The following is a 17,361-nucleotide window of genomic DNA, read 5'->3' on the forward strand; positions in this document are numbered from 1 at the left end:
TGAAAGTGTGCAGGTGCAGAAAAAGATCGCTAATGGGGCGAGCACGTACTGTAGAACAGTCTTACATAAACATGTATTCGGAATGATTGACGATTAGGAGGACCCCTTTTTTAGATGATCCACCAGGAAATAAAAGATAGTCCTCTATACCTTAAAGACTGGACAAGTCACTGACGTTATTGCATCTTATCAGGAGCAGCCCTACATAACCACAGATTTCTGTTACAATGTCTAGAAGTCTTCACAGATTAACAATTATTATCCTGTCCTCTTCTGGTGGGGTTCCAAGAGCCTTGAGTTTCATGGGATTATCGGAAGAGTACACCCTAAACAGCGCCTCAAAGAGCCAAAGAAATTTGTATGAATTATACCTGATGGCAATTTTAGGAGATCAATCAACTTTACATGCAAATTTATTACTTGTAGGCTGGACCAGAATCCAGGACCATCACGCTGCAAGGCATCAGTGCTACCAACTGCACCACAGATCCAGCAAACAGACTCAAATCACCAAAGCCATAACGGTTTAAAATTAAAGGTTTTGCATTGTGTCTCTGCCACTCATTACACCATTTTCTATTGATGGCAATACTAAGTTTTCTAAAACTTATTGTTGCCATTGATTTCCTGTTCTTTTATTTTAAGGGTGGAATTGAAACGACTCATATATCTACCTGGACTCTGATGACATCATCTGATGTTATCTAGCCTCATATGCTCTATGACTGGCTGATCTGTGTGACATTTCCGTTTAAGCTGACTTTCCTGTTACAGACACGGTTTAATGGAAACAAAGTGATCTGACCAGAATGAGAGCACTCCTGTTTTTTTCCTTTGTCCTCTGTGTCTCTTCCAGCGGTGAGTTTAACCTCAGACTGATAAAAAAAAATAAAAGAAACCAACTATTTTCAGATTTTTTTTTTTCTCTACCTGCAGCTCTCTATGAGGATTTCTGGTTCCTCGGCTGTTCAGATTCAGATACAGGGTTTGTGTATGGGACGGAAGCAGGGGATATCTGGTACGCAGACTACATCAACCACAGAGGAGTCGATGCTCTGCCTGACTTTGCAAATCATCCGTCCTTTAAAGGGTTTTATGATTCAGCGTTGGCCCATCAGAAGATCTGCAAAGATAACTTGAAGATAAGACGAAAAGCAATGAAGGAAGTCCCAATGAAGGAAGGTAATAGCAAAAAAGCCTAATTGAATTTGTTTAATTTTATTCAAGTCTGAAATAATGAAAAGAAAATTTGATCTGTGGGATTTAGTCAGTTATCTAAGAACTAAACAGTAACCACTGTTTAGTTCTACCTTTGCCCTATGCAGCACAGAGCTGATTAGTGACTGTAGAGATCGTGTTGAGGGAGAAATACAGCTTTGTTCGTATGAGATGGAAAGGAACCAACCAGTTTGTCAACATCTATTATTAACAGAACCTCCCTCCAACCTAATCATCTTCAGCAGGGAAGAGGTGGAGCTGGGAGAGAAGAACACTCTGATCAGTCATGTTTCTGGGTTCTATCCTGCCCCCGTCAAAGTTTATTGGACCAAAAATGGAAAGAATGTGACAGACGGAACCAGCATCAATGTTCCTGTCCCCAGCAAAGACGGTTCCTTTAATCAAATCTTCAGACTGGAGTTCATCCCTGAGGAGGGAGACATCTACAGCTGCACGGTGCAACATCTGGCTCTGGAGGAGCCCCTGACAAGAATCTGGGGTAAGAAAATGTTATTCAGAAACTGAGAAAAACAGCAAGTACAAAATGAAAACTATTAGAAGTGTGGATGTTTATGTTTGTGTTGATTGTATCCAGAGGTTGAAAAGACCGAGCCCGGTATTGGACCATCAGTGTTCTGTGGAGTCGGCCTGACTCTGGCCGTCCTCGGTGTGGCTGTGGGAACCTTTTATCTCATCAAAGGTATTGAGTGCAGCTGCAGTCAAAATAAATAAAAGGTTTTCATCAACTTATAAAAGATAAGTTGATGAAAACCTGCAACAACCAAACCAAGAGGACTATTTTGAAGTCGAAGACCAAAGTTGGATTTCTAAAATTTTTCATTCGAGCTGTTGTTGTTTTTAATTACCTGGCTTTATTCTTCTGTTTTTAATTGTGATTTATTTTGTAAAGGCATTTTAAATAAAACTGGTTTGCTCTGCAATTTAAGACCTTGTTTTGTAAACAAGAAAATATTTTATTCGTAAATTGAAACAGCCTTTGCTTCAAAATCCATCACGTTGTCATATTTTGAGAAATGTTCAATGTTTCTGTAATTCCTTTGTGCTTAAACAATAAATAAAATAATAATAATTAAACTTTATTAATCTCACACTGAAGAAATGTAAATTTACTCCAACCCCTCGGGGAAAAGTGGGCTGCCACTGTGCGGCGCCCTGGGAGCGGTGTGGGGTTAAGGGTCGTGCTCAGGGACCCAGGGTGGAGGCTCTGGGAGTGGAACCATATACTTGCAACCTTCTCAGAGCACAAGCGCACTGCTCTAACCACTAGGCCAACACCTGACATACAAAAAGAATTTCGTTTGAAATATTTTGGTTTAAGACTAAACATTTTGTGTTTTTGGGAAAGCATTTTATTGATAGGTATAAGGATTATAATTTATTCACAACATTGTATGATAATATGTTAATAAATGATTTATTAATTTATGTCCAAACAAAACAAATACAAATATCTAAATTACTGAGGTCAGTTTTTGTTATTTTATTTTTCATCGAGCTAATGTAATAAATGATTTACGTAGTAGGAAAATCTGCCATACTGAATAAAAACTTTAAGTCAGTTCTTAAAAAAGTTTTTAGAAATTTTCTATATTTATTAACTTTTGCAAGTTACTTTTAACATTTTTGTGTTTTGTATGTGAGCATTTTACAAAAAATGACTTGGAAAAGCCATTTTATTAAAAAAAAAAATCATTTTTTAAAATTATTTTAATTGTTTGATTTCTAATAATTTCTTCTATATATTCTGAAGCAAGGGGTAAGCGTAATGTATTCTTAGGCATTATTACAATTGAGACATCATTTTCAGTTTCAGTACATATATATATATATATATATATATATATATATATATATATATATATATATATATATATATATATATATATATATATATATATATATATATATATATATATATATATATATATATATATATATATTTATTTATTTATTGGAAAATGTTTGGCTTTCCTGGTTGTGGTATACAGGTGCTGGTCATAAAATTAGAATATCATGAAAAAGTAGATTGATTTCAGTAATTCCATTTAAAAAGTGAAACTTGTATATTATATTCATACATTACATACAAACTCATATATTTCAGATGTTTATTTTGTTTAATTTTGATTATTACAAATGACAACAAATGAAAATCTCAAATTCATCATATCAGAAAATTAGAATATTACTGAAGACCAATAAAAACAAAGGATTTATAGAAATGTTGGCCAACTGAAAAGTATGAACATGAAAAGTATGAGCATGTACAGCACTCAGTATTTAGTTGGGCCTCCTTTGGCCTGTATTACTGCAGCAATGCGGCGTGGCATGGAGTCGATCAGTCTGTGGCACTGCTCAGGTGTTATGATAGCCCAGGTTGCTCTAATAGTGGCTTTTAGCTCTTCTGAATTGTTGGGTCTGGTGTATTGCATCTTCTTCTTCACAATACCCCATAGATTTTCTATGGGGTTAAGGTCAGGAGAGTTTGCTGGCCAATTAAGAACAGGGATACCATGGTCCTTCAACCAGGTACTGGTAGCTTTGGCACTGTGTGCAGGTGCCAAGTCCTGTTGGAAAATGAAATCTGCATCTCCAAAAAGTTGGTCAGCTGCAGGAAGCATGAAGTGCTCTAAAACTTCCTGGTATGTGGCTGCGTTGACCCTGGACCTCAGAAAACACAATGGACCAACACCAGCAGATGACATGGCACCCCAAACCATCACTGACTGTGGAAACTTTACACTGGACTTCAAGCAACGTGGATGAAGTGCCTCTCTTCTTTTCCTCCAGACTCTGGGACCTTGATTTCCAAAGGAAATGCAAAATTTACTTTCATCAGAGAACATGACTTTGGACCACTCACCAGCAGTCCAGTCCTGTTTCTCTTTAGCCCAGGCAAGACGCTTCTGACGCTGTCTGTGGTTCAAGAGTGGCTTGACACAAGGAATGCGACAGCAGAAACCCATGTCTTTCATACGTCTGTGTGTGGTGGTTCTTGAAGCACTCACTCCAGCTGCAGTCCACTCTTTGTGAATCTCCCCCACATTTTTGAATGGGTTTTGTTTCACAATCCTCTCCAGGGTGCGGTTATCTCTCTTGCTTGTACACTTTTTTCGACCACATCTTTTCCTTCCCTTCACCTCTCTATTAATGTGCTTGGACACTGAGCTCTGTGAACAGCCAGCCTCTTTAGCGATGACCTTTTGTGTCTTGCCCTCCTTGTGCAAGGTGTCGATGGTCGTCTTTTGGACAACTGTCAAGTCAGCAGTCTTCCCCATGATTGTGTAGCCTATAGAACTAGACTGAAAGACCATTTAAAGGCTTTTGCAGGTGGTTTGAGTTAATTAGCTGATTAGAGTGTGGCACCAGGGGCCATCAATTTTGAACCTTTTCACAATATTCTAATTTTCTGATATGATGAATTTGAGATTTTCATTTGTTGTCATCTGTAATCATCAAAATTAAACAAAATAAACATCTGAAATATATGAGTTTGTATGTAATGTATGAATATAATATACAAGTTTCACTTTTTAAATGGAATTACTGAAATCAATCTACTTTTTCATGATATTCTAATTTTATGACCAGCACCTGTAAATATCATTACAAGAAATCATTATTACAGCAGTTGCTGTCGGTGAAAAAATTGATTTACATTTTACTTATTTAATTAAATGTATATATATATATATATATATATATATATATATATATATATATATATATATATATATATATATATGTTTACTGTCTGAGAAAAATGGTCAGATGCTCCCAACTTATATGTAGGTTTCGCCTTCAGCTGAAATACGTTTTGTGAGATGCCTTTTATAGACACGTTCTAGTCTCTTATATCGGCGAAAGGAAAGTTTGCCCGTTTTGAGATGTCTTATCCCTATACTTCCTTTTTCTCACAGTATATATCAGATGTTTCTGACTTTACTGGTTTGTTTGGGCAATAGTAGGGGTTCTGGCTGCAATTCTGCCTTAGCTTTATTTATTTTTTTTACCTTTAATCAAAAATTACTAAAGGTTTTAATATTTGTTCTATGCATTAATGGAATTAAAGGACAACAGGACACCATGCTGCTTCATCAAATCCTTGCGGAAGGAGAGGGAAACCACCAGGAGCTGCTGGCTCTGCAGGTGACATACACTCTATGTGAGAAAGTAGTGGAGGTCCATTTGCACATTAAGCAGGCTGAAAGTGGTGCTTTATGACCACCCGGAAAGTATCCAAGCACAATCCAAATCCTTACGTCCCTAGACTACAGGCAAGCCAAATTTTAAGCAAAAGACTGATAAGAAGAGGAGTGATCAGGCTGTTTAATAGTGCGTCAGCTTTCCCAAGAAAAGCTCATCTCTACCAACATAAGGAAAACAAAAGGAGGAGAGAATAAGCCACCAAGGCTAATAACGAGAAAAAGAAGAAACTTAAGAATAATGAACCTAAATAAAAAAAAGAAAATATTTTAGTCTGAGATCGACCCGGCCACCCCTCAGCTGTTAAATCAGTTAGTGAAGGAGCTACATTTTTTGTTTACATAAAATTTCACATATTACAATATCGGCAATGAGTTTCAGCTACTCTTTTGGGACAAGATCAATCCACTGTTTAAGCTTGTGATCAACGTTCAGTTTTTATTTTATACTTTCTTTAGCACTAAAAAGGAAGATATCGTTCAGCATATCAATAAAGGTGTACATAAGAATCTGGTGTACTCTCATTTATAGTACAATTTTGAGCAGTTTAAAGGGGAGGCTGCCTAGCTGAATAGGAAAAAAACATGGATAAATAGTTTAAAAGATGTTCACAGTAATTGTATTACTTTAATATGCTGTGGTGTTCAAAACTGTGTACTTAAACTTAAAAAAATATTTTAACAGGTAACATAGGTAATAAAATAGCAACAAAATTGATTGTGAAAAAAACTGCTCAAAAAGTAAAGCTTTTTTAAAGTCCTTCAGTCTTTTCGGAACTTGTTCTCAGTGTCTGTGTGTGTGTGGCAGACCAGTATTTAAGCAAACTCCACATTCACCCCACTGTAGCTGCTCAGGATCAATAGTCCCTGTAATCATGGCTTCCAAACTTCCACTGCCCCTTGGCCTTTTAACATCCTGCAGAGAAAAATAACATGGCAACAATATAGTTATCAGTCTTCGAAAATCTGTATTGTTTTCAACTCAATGGATATAAACACTTCATATAGCACATCCATTTGATCAGGGGTGCCCAACCTTTTTTAAACCAAGTTCTACTTTTGAAGTTGATGGCATGCCGAAATCTACCAAGCCAAAGACAAGGGATGGTCAGTATTTGTTTTTTATTTGCACAGGTGGAGAATAAACAGTAAGTCCAACAAACGAGGAAATTATCAATTGTGTCAAAAAATAGGTTGCAAAAACATAACTTAACAATCTCATAAGAACTTCACATCATATCACTCACTCACTCACTCACTCACTCACTCACTCACTCACTCACTCACTCACTCACTCACTCACTCACTCACTCACTCACTCACTCACTCACTCACTCACTCACTCACTCACTCATCAATCCAGACAAAGGCTGTGCAGTCAAAAAATCTAAATAAACCAATTGACACACACACAGTCCAGTAGAGATGAAAAAAAACAACAAAAAACGTTAGAACTGTAAATTTACAGTTTATATCACTGTAAATTATACATTATATAAATTTACAGTTTATATCACTGTTTATATATATATATATATACATATATATATATATTTTCTTTTTTTTTACTACTTTTCAAGGCTGCACTTTAAAAAAATGTATTGTCCAGAGAGCTGTTCCAAACTAAATTTATTTTTGTTTTACACTTGTGTAAACAAAATGACAAATAAAATCGGTCTAAGTCTAAGATTAGTTCAAAGCAGGAAGAAGGAGAAGGGAAGTCCACTATTTCAGAATGATAAACTTCACTGGCCATTGGCAGAGAAACTGGCAGATGGATTAAAATTCAACATGAAAACAGATAAAAATAGGAAAATACTTAGTACAAACTATTTGGATGTGAAGATGTAACATACAGCAGAATGGGTTGTCAACTGTTTCAATAACTCTTTAATTTCGGGCAAAAGTTCTAAAAATCTTTTGAGGAATCTGCCACGACTCAGCCACCTGACGTCGGTGTGCAGCAGCAGATCAGTGTGGTCTGCACCTGCCTCCTCGAGCTGGGCACAGAATAAACGCCTCTGAAAACTCCCCGCCCGAACAGAGCAAGCAATCTTCTTCATAACGTCCATTTCATGCTTCATATTTAAAATACTGCCGCACAGCTGTTGTTGCTGAATGATGCAGTGGTTGATCCAAAAATCCGGGAAACTTTCAGACAGCTTGAACAGAGCAATGAATCCAGCAGTGCGCCCAACCATAGATGGAGCCCCATCAGTTATGATAGATGTCATTATCTCATTATCTCTTCAGATTCCCCTTCTCACTTTAGAGTCCCTGGTAACAACCTAGCAACCGTGGCAAACCATGCCCAGCAATCAGCATGCATAAAAAAGGTTCCCTGCATACTTTTTATTTTTCATTTTTTATTATGAAAATACACATTGGCCCTTCGTAATCAATGATTTGATTACTGGTTTTTGCAACTTTATTTTTGTCATAGCCATAAATAGGTCTACATTGTAAAACTTCTCGCGATCGACTGAAACTCCGCCCACAATCGACTGGTAGACCGCGATCGACTGGTTGGGCACCCCTGCATTAGATCATAAGATTAGTCTACTTACCAAAACAGTTGATAGTCTATCTGCAATCTTCTGTTCTGTTCATTCCTGGCTGGATCCAAGATTTTTTTTTTCTTTAAAATCTCTGTGCAGGGATAAGTAAAATTGACAAACACTTGCAGCTCAGCCTTGACACTGTCCCCATCCAGATGATTCCTCTCATTCCCTAATGCAGTTGTCATCATTGAAAAGACATGTTTTGGGTGTACATTGCTCCGTGGGATGGAGAAAATACGGACGCTGATCTTCCTGAGATTCACAAGTGCTTTAGAAAACAGTTTCAACTATCGTTCCTCACTGTGGCAATCTTCCATTTCTGGTGAAATGAAGGAACCTTCAACCATGGAATATCCCTCATACTACAAGACTGTAGTCTTCAAATGGCAAAACAGCTGTGTGGGTGAGCTTGGAAACTTTGCTATTAAAGCTTGTGTCAGAGAAGTGAAATCTTTTAATTATGTATTTCCTTACTCGTTTACTAAAAAAGCAGGAAATCCCCGGGCGCCGCACAATGGCAGCCCACTGCTCCCCAAGGGAATGGGTTAGATGCAGAGAGTTTATTTCATAGCTCTATACTTGTAACAGTGTAAAGACGATAAAACATTGGAAAAAAAGGAATTCAATTGTTTTAAAGCGGCAATGAAGTGGAGGGACACCACAATATATGCCTGCTTAAAAGAACTGTAGTGGAACTGCTGTCAACAGAGTTTAGACTTAAAATATTCAAATTTAAGTGTGCAGGACCATCTTGTATCAGCATGGTTCTGCCCAGTAACAGCTGATGAAGCAGTCATGTGACTACTTCCTCTGGTTTGGAAATCAGCCCTCTGAGTCAGATTTTTCGCCGTGTAACCAGGTGAACATGGCTTCATTCTCGCTCAGCATCTCACTTCTCTTCATCAGTTTCTACAAAGCAGGTTGGAACAACACACTCACAAAAAAATCTTTCTTCTTAATCTCTTTCTACATAGCTAGAAGGATATTTACAATAAATGTAACTCATTAATTTCTGCTATGTTCATCAGATGGGTTTGAAAATTATTACGTGTCTCGCTGTGAGTTTAACTCCACCGAGCTGAGTGACATCACCTACATCTACTCTTCGTTCTACAAAAGAATGGAGATCTTCAGGTTTGACAGCAGTTTGGGAAAGTTTATTGGACATACTCAGTATGGCGTGAAGCTCGCTGACTGCTGGAACAATGATCCTGAGGAGCTGAACAAGTGGAAAGCTCTGAAAGAGACATACTGCCTCAAAAACGTGAAAATAGAATACAGCAGTTTTGTCACCAAATCAGGTCAGAGTTTATCCCAAATGTTTATTTCTTAAAAAGACATTGAAAACACCAGTAATTGATGTCTGGAATTAGTTTTAATCAGTCATGATTTTAAAATATTGTCCTGAAAGGCAAATGGTCTGCAATGTTTTAGTGTTTCAAGAGATTTTTAACAGTAAAGTAAGTTAACTGAATCTTTGCCCTGTGATAAAGGCCATCCAGAATATAAGGGTGATTAACAGAAGCATTCTTAAGGAAAAACATACTAGGCAGATTGTTTTAAATAACAGCTTCAGATTTATTTTTCTTCGTTGCACTAGAGGCCGTAATTGTTTTAAGTGACCTTGGTTGAAGAGAGGGAGGACCAGACTTGTGAAAAACACACACATTCTTTGCTTAAATAAAAGAACAGATACCAGTGTAAGAACGGACAGGTAAAATTGAGAGTACAGAGTAAACTCCTTTACTAAAGTACAAGTAATAAAAAGAACTTGATCTACAATGCCCTGAAGCAGAAAAGTACAATTAAGTTTTTACCCTAAGCAATACAAAATAACTTTTGAGAACTTTTATTGGTAGAAAAACATATAATCATAAACATAACTGTCTTGGTTTAGTTTCATTCTAATTTAAGAATCCAAACAGGGTCATGTGTTGAACTGCACAGACATCCTGCATAAGCAGTTAAATACTTTTAAAGCTCTGATATTCACAGCATTATTGATGCAAATAGCAATAATACTGAAAAAGAACTTAAGACATAATCAATATGTAAATGTGCAATACAATAAAGGGAGAATAATTAGGGAATGTTGGGTTTCCCAAATTCTTATCAGTATTTATGCTAAATTATATGACCCCTCTTGGGAAGACATGCATTAAATATCTCTAACCTGGGACAGCTAGATTAAGGACTCAGGCTGCCATAGAAAAAAACTCTTCAACTATCTTTTACTATTAGATCCATGCCACCACCGCACCTTAGCTTCCTTTAGACATTTAATGAAATAATGAGGGTAATTCCTAAATGATAAGTTATCGTGAATTAAAACCCTAAAAAAAGGCCATTTAATTTATTGACTGTCCCTTGTTAACAGTGAAAGGAAGTCCACTTGCTTTCATTTAATCACTTGGCCTAGGACTTTTTAAAATATATAATGTTTTCATCGTTCTGACGATTGATTTCTTGCCCCTGTTGGGGACAGTTAAACAAATCTAAATTCAACTTCCTGTTATATATGAACTGATATCTTTAAATGGTTCATCTAATTAGAATGATTGCTCATAATATGAGACCAGCATTCAATAAAAACAATTTTGTGTTTCAGTCCAGCCCACAGTAAGAGTTCAGTCTGTGGTGCACCCTGCTGGTCATCATCCTGCCATGCTGCTGTGCAGCGTGTACGACTACTATCCTAAAAAGATCAAAGTAAGCTGGCTCCGAGATGGACAGGAAGTCATCTCTGATATCACTTCCACAAATGAAATTGCAAATGGCGACTGGTACCATCAGATCCACTCTTATTTAGAGTACGAGCCCAGGTAAAGCCTGATACAGCTCCAGATTCTATACAGTCAACATTGTAATCAAAACTGAAGTATTCTACTGTATTTCTATTATTATATTATTATTATTGTTCCAGTTCAAACAGATTTAATTCTTTTGGTCTGTGTTGCTGCAGGTCTGGAGAGAAGATATCCTGTATGGTAGAACATATCAGCCTGAAGGAACCTCTGATTACAAACTGGGGTATAATTCCTCCTAGAATTGTACTCATCTGTCCTTTACAGTTTTAGTTCACATCTATCAAAATGTTCACTCATCTAACACAGAAACATCTAACACAGACTTATCTTATTCTGCACATGCGGGTATCACTTGCCTTGCCCTCAGACCCATCCACGCCTGAGTCAGAGAGAAACAAGATTGCTATTGGAGCTTCAGGAATGATCTTTGGTCTGATTTCATCTTTGGCTGGATATCTCTACTATAAGCCTAAGGCCCAAGGTGAGAATGAGCCATCCAGTTACATGACAAAGGGAGTTTATAGAACATTTTTGGGTAGTTTTATTTTGATCAGAATCTTTTAAAGCTACGGTGTTGCCAGTTTTTTGATCAGGTGACATAATCTTTTAATAAGTGTAACCTGAAACCAGTAAGAGCCCTTATAGTTTTATATTGTTTAAATATTGGAGTTTAGACTGTATTTAAAGCAAAAATTGATGTTGGTTACAGCTCAATATAATCCACAGCACATCCCAGGTGTTTGAGTTCAGAACCAATTCATTTTTTTGTCTACCTTTGCTGTCATTTATTCATCATTTTTGTTTCTTTTTTGAAGGTCTTGTCCCAGTCCCAACCAATTAGACGGAGATCCATGAAAATATTATACTTTTTTCATCTTGTGTCGATGGAACTGAAGCTATTTTAAGGACTGCATTGGGATACTATGACTAGATTTTAATGGTTAACATCGCCGTCCTGTTCAGCCTGCTTTCTCCCCTCCGATCAACCAGAAAGTTAAACTGAGTTCTGTCAGATTGAGTGGAGGTTTGAAGGACCCAAATGCAGACATTGAAGCTGAGGTGATTTTTTGCAAGTTTAATAACAAAAGGTGGTAACTGAAACAAAATACCAAAGTACAGAAAACGTCTGGAAAAACTCACTTGACGGGCAAAGAAATTACTCCGATGAACAAGCAAACAGTGAACAGGAGGTGTATGGGAGATAGAAACAATGACCAGGTCAATGATCAGATTGGGAGCAGGTGATGACGGAGGAATCTAGAAGAGAGCAAGAGGAAAGGGGACTGACACAAGAGTGCAACAGAGGGCAAACACGAAATACATACATGTAAGCACTCAAATACAATCAAAAATTTGAAAAATTGATTGATTGACTTTATTGATCTCACAGTGGAAAAATGTACTCGTTACATCAATTCAAATAATCAAAGGAGAAGAATGTACCAAATGAAGAAAAAGGTGCATGGGATATATACTGTATATACAGTGCATCCACATATGACAGGTTTTTTTTGTTTGTTTAAGCAGGAATATTATACAGGATTATTATACATGGTGTAACTGTGCAATTTATTATTACCAAAATGTTGGTGTCATGACAGATTCAGACCTTCAGGGGCACGTAAAGGCAGTTACCAAGTCAGCCCTTTAACATGTCATGAATGTTTCTAAGATTAAAGGATCAAAATTCAAGAACGACCTCAAAAAACTCATACATGCATTCATCTTCAGGATCAGTTACTACAAGAGTTCCTTCATAGATTTGTCTAAAAAGTCCATCAGACAGCTGCAGCTGATCTAAAACGCTGCTGTCCGTTTTCTTACTAGGACTAAAAAAGTAGAGCACATCAGCCCGTTTCGACGTCCTTCCATTAGCTCCCTGTAACTCAGAGAATAGACTATAAAATCCTCCTGTTATTCTATAAATCACTGAATGGATCAGCACCTCGATACATAACAGATTTGTTTTCAGTGTATCAACCTCCCAGACTGCTCAGGTCTTCTAGTTCCAGTCTACCCACTTCACCCAGAACTAGAACCAAACATGGAGAAGCAGCATTTAGTTTCTATGCTCCACTTATCTAGAACAAACTCCTAGAAGCCTGGAGAAGAGCTGAAAGCCTGAGTTCTTTTGAGTCAAAGTTAAGAACCTAATTTGTTTATAGCTGCCTTAAAATGTGGAAGTTAAACGTTTAGGTATTATTAGTTTAGATTGTGATCCAACTGCTGGTCCACCTGCTTTTATCATTTTTGTATCTCTACTTGGTATTGCTGCTTTTATTTTCCCTTCATTTTATTGTTAGCTCCATGTAAAGTACGTTGAATAATCTTTGTACTGAATAGTGCTATGCAAATAAACTCGCCGTTCCTTGCCTATAGAGAAAGTATTAGAAAGCTTGGCCTCAGTCTTTGGTCTCAGTCACTCATTGGTTTTACAACTGGGCAACCTCACCCTAAAGCACAGCTAAAAACCCAAGAATGGCTAGGAATAAAACTTTGGATTAGTCTTAAGTGGTCACCTGAGTAAGCCCTAACCTAATTCTATCCTACAGCCCTTCTTTGGAAGGAGCTGGAACACGGCATCCGGAAAAGGAGTGGGCCAAAAAGCCTTCTGAGAGGAGCAGAAATCTCATTGACAGTTACACAAATTGTTTGATTGCAGTAATTGCCTCAAAAGAGAGTGCAACAAAATATCAAGTGAATCCTTTTTTTCTTTTTTAATCACTCTGCTGAAGAATGGTTAACAAGCAATGTCTGACTTTCATTTGCTTGTATTCATAGCATTTTAATTTATGATTACTTTAGTCAGTTTCAGTTTTTTTTAATATTGTGGTCTGTTCTTTCTTCAAACAAGGGGTACCAGTTTTCCATGTGTGTAGTTTTTGCAGATTTGTGGAATTCACTGCGTTCTACTGCACCATGACTAATAACATTGATTTTCCATGACATCACCATCTTAGTTATTTATTCTCTTGCATACAAAAGATTCCCCAAAATGTCAGTTAAATTCAATAAATTAGTAACATAATAACATAAACCCAAAAAAGTTTTTTCAGTTGATAAACTTAAAAGACACATTTTTCTAAAAAATAAAAGTTTGGATTATATTCTACTTGTCTCTTCTGATAACAGTTAAATTGAAGCCCTTGTTATGTCAAATAAAATAAGTATAGGTAATACTATTCACAGTTTTCTATTAAAGCAAATCACCACTTAATATGATTCAAAATTTTACGTTTCTGAACCACAGGAATAAGTTCACAGAACTAGAAGTATGCAAAAAACCATATAATTTTTACGTGAACTTAAATTTTTTATTAGTTTCCGTTGTGTCATTGTTTTAAGTACAGATAAGACAAATATGTGTAGTTAGTGTAATTTAAACCTTGCCAATAAAAACTTAAAATGTTTGAGGCAATTGATTACCTCAATAAATTTTAGTATAGCTAACTTACAGCTAAAAGTCAGACACCTGCTATTGAACAGTATTTTATTGCCTGTCCCCTTTTAGCAGAAAGCAATGTTGATATTATATACAAAAATTAATACATTTTAAATTGAAATATATAGAACAAAATACATATTAGGGAAATAACCAAAGTAATAACTAAGTATTTCATCCATACTAATAAAGACAGTACAGTTTAAACTTTTTTGGAATTACTATGTCCTGGATGACTGAGAATCTTCACCATCATTGAATATAGTAAAACCAAAATGAAATTATCTTTATTTATAGCTATAGAAAGAAACGAAAGACTGCCTTAAAGTGTTCTTTTTGTTTTCTGGCTCCTACCTAAATCCTAGCTAGTAAGGCAACAGGGCAGCAGTAAGGGTATGTTACTGATTATTTAAGAAAATCTCTACTTACAAATCTTAACCATTAACGAGTATGAAATGCACTAAATATAGGGAATCTTTCACAGCCTACTGGCATGATCTGCCCTAAAAGCTGACCTTAATTATTCACTTCATTCACCAGTCTAACTCTGCCCAGTTCCTAATCAGCGCTCATCTTATTCACCTGCATGTCGCTTTATATTCGCTCAACCTATTGTGGCCAGATAGCTTTTTTTCTTCTTGTTTCTTGTTTGATGTCTGTATGTTCTGTTTCGTTAGTTTAAGTTAGTTCAAGGTGTGTGTCCCCTTTGCAGTGAGGTGATTATTCATGAACCAGTGTCTTCAGGCAAGTTTGTTCACTAGTCAGTTGTGAGAGAATTTCAGCATTTCCTTAGTGGTTGCTGATTTCCTGATTCTGTTCCCTCTCAACCACTGAGCTTGTTTGTCCACATCTGATCTGTTCGCCTGAACCATCTTTGGACTCCTGCTGGGTTCTGCCTGTCTGCATCTGTGCATTTCTGTCTGAGCTGGTTGCTCAACGCATGGAACTCTGAACTTGCCTTCATTCTCTATGGATCCCTGGAACCCTGGATGTGTCTGTTCCTGTGTGGATCGGAACCCCTGATCGGGCTGAGAACTCCTGGATTCCAGAACTGTTCCTGTCTGATCTGTATTCCTGACCTGGATCGGATGCCTGCTTACTGAGGTTGCTGCTTTCGGAGGGCACTCACGGAGGCTCTGCGCCGCAGTTTGGCAGTCCATCGGCAGGATCTTGCCTTCCTCCTTCTGATGACATCAGGTGTTGTGTCCAGTCCAGACAGAGTGAGGTCTGTTTGTGAGGAGTTCTAGCAGCTAAATGCAGAAGGGTGTATTGAAGCCTAGCTGTTCCAGTTTGCCTATCCGATGCTGTGAGATGATGGTGTTGAAAGCTGAACTGAAGTCCAGGAACAGGATCCGCATGTAACATACATAAAATGGCGATGTCTCTTTAAGAGTCAGAGGACCACTGCCGCGCGGGTCCCGTCTTGCTTCCCCGCGTCTGCAGTACCAGTTCTGGCATGAGGAGGAGACTGCTGAGCTGTGCAGTGTGATAGTCTGACAGTTATAGTTCGGATACAAACTTAAAACAAACAGTTTGCAGTTAAAATTACCGTTTATCATCAACAGTTCAAGCTGGAAATAGTTGAGGTGAGTTAAAAACTAAAGTTTTCTGCCGAGCATTAAAGCTACCTTGCTAGCCTTGTTAGCTCTTAGCTATTAGTTTCTGGAGGTTCATTTTGTTCTCCATTCAGTTCAAGTGCCCCACCTGTCCGGACTGAGAGCCATCATATTGTTGTCCCAAACAGGTTGCAGTGAGATCGGTAAGCATATTTTGTGCATTTCCTTTAGGTTTTTGTTCTGTTTATCACATTGCTGTTAAATAATAGCATTTAGTTGGATGTAGTTAATAATTAAAATGTAAACTTTTACTTATTGTGTTATTGTGTTGAAAAATATTTTACAATTAGAAGAATAAGTGAATTGATAATGTGGTGAAATACTGCATTGAGGTAAAAGGGAAGTGGTTATTTCAAATTTGAGTAACTAAACACATTGATGTTGGATATGATGTCTAGAGAAGCATGATTCAGGGATTAAAGCTAGAACAGCTTAATAAAAATTCTGTTATTCTGCTGGTCCTGTCTGTTGACAGGTCAGGTTTTTTTCTTTATGCTGGATCATTCCTGAGGTGGATTCCTCCGGTGATTGATGGCGAGCCTTCCCACCTGGACTTAGAGAAAGAACTGGACTCATTCTTTTCCATTTGGAGTCCTGCTGCACCCTGCGGTGTGGTAGGCCTGTTTCACTCACATCTTCACGCACAGTTGGTTATGCATGGGACCATTGACTGACATTTTTTCACTTTTATTGTTTCATTCTGGGATTTAAGACCTTATTTTTTTTACAAGATTTATTTCGGACATTAGAAAAGACCACTGTGGTGGACATTCTCCTCAGGTGAATGATGATGAGTCAGACCTGAATTGGAACTGAATTTAATCTGAATTGTTTATTACAAATTTGAATTCATATTAAAAGGGTGCACCCAAGATATTTAGAACTGAGAATTAGAACTTGGCCAAGTATTGCTATTATTTTATTTCATTGTTGATTTTATTGTGTGTATTTTATTTTCATGATTTTGTGTTTCATACAACTGTTTTGTACAATGTTACATTTCATATCACTAAAGCCAGTTGTTCTTTAAATCCATCCAACCGCTTTTGTGTGTCATTTAAACACCCCACTATGCTCCCATAGCCGAACCTATTGGCCCATTTATCTAAAATACTTAATACCCTTCTTTACTGTGTTACATAAGAAGTTTTGGCGAGCCAGCCAGGAGCATGAGTGTGTGTGTTTAAGTGTCAGACATTTTACACCCATTGTTATTGCGTGTCAAGGAAAAAAAAGAATAATAAGAAAAAAATGGATGTGGTACTCCGGGAGTCCATACAAATTCCCCATTCTGTGCTTGTTAGTGGTTTAACAGGGTCAGAAACAGATGAGGAAGTGTCAACCTTTCTCCAGAAGTATGGTTCCATTAACCGTTACATTCGCTTAGATGATCCTAAATCAGAATACCATAAAGACATGATTATTGAGTTTACACATGAAACTGCCATGCAGACATTGGACCCATTGTTGCCTCTTCAGCTTCCAAGCACG

General features: G+C 37.2%; 2 protein-coding genes across 2 annotated transcripts; both read left to right on the forward strand.

Moving 5' to 3' along the window:
• Positions 1-731: 731 nt before the first annotated feature.
• LOC119779811 (mamu class II histocompatibility antigen, DR alpha chain-like) lies at positions 732-2,276 on the forward strand. The gene is made up of 4 exons (XM_038279616.1): positions 732-858; positions 937-1,182; positions 1,433-1,717; positions 1,814-2,276. Exons 1-4 carry the CDS (start codon positions 810-812, stop codon positions 1,948-1,950), a joined length of 717 nt encoding a protein of 238 aa, XP_038135544.1. The 5' UTR covers positions 732-809; the 3' UTR covers positions 1,951-2,276.
• A 6,582-nt stretch (positions 2,277-8,858) lies between these two features.
• LOC119779809 (H-2 class II histocompatibility antigen, E-S beta chain-like) lies at positions 8,859-13,248 on the forward strand. Its single transcript, XM_038279613.1, has 6 exons — positions 8,859-8,925; positions 9,034-9,306; positions 10,614-10,827; positions 10,968-11,035; positions 11,180-11,293; positions 11,628-13,248. The coding sequence occupies exons 1-6, from the start codon at positions 8,871-8,873 to the stop codon at positions 11,651-11,653; spliced, it is 750 nt and encodes a 249-aa protein (XP_038135541.1). The 5' UTR covers positions 8,859-8,870; the 3' UTR covers positions 11,654-13,248.
• The last annotated feature ends 4,113 nt before the right edge of the window (positions 13,249-17,361 follow it).

The sequence above is a fragment of the Cyprinodon tularosa genome, unplaced genomic scaffold, assembly GCF_016077235.1.
Source record: "Cyprinodon tularosa strain WSP-4 unplaced genomic scaffold, ASM1607723v1 ctg1515, whole genome shotgun sequence".
Classification (NCBI taxonomy): Eukaryota; Metazoa; Chordata; class Actinopteri; order Cyprinodontiformes; family Cyprinodontidae; genus Cyprinodon; species Cyprinodon tularosa.

Coding starts and splice junctions, on each gene's coding strand:
- LOC119779811 (XM_038279616.1), top strand. CDS start 810: ATGAGAGCACTCCTGTTTTTTTCCTTTGTCCTCTGTGTCTCTTCCAGC. Junction 859..936: donor CCTCTGTGTCTCTTCCAGCG/GTGAGTTTAACC, acceptor CTCTACCTGCAG/CTCTCTATGAGGATTTCTGG. Junction 1,718..1,813: donor GCCCCTGACAAGAATCTGGG/GTAAGAAAATGT, acceptor GATTGTATCCAG/AGGTTGAAAAGACCGAGCCC.
- LOC119779809 (XM_038279613.1), top strand. CDS start 8,871: ATGGCTTCATTCTCGCTCAGCATCTCACTTCTCTTCATCAGTTTCTAC. Junction 9,307..10,613: donor CAGTTTTGTCACCAAATCAG/GTCAGAGTTTAT, acceptor TTTGTGTTTCAG/TCCAGCCCACAGTAAGAGTT. Junction 10,828..10,967: donor TATTTAGAGTACGAGCCCAG/GTAAAGCCTGAT, acceptor GTGTTGCTGCAG/GTCTGGAGAGAAGATATCCT.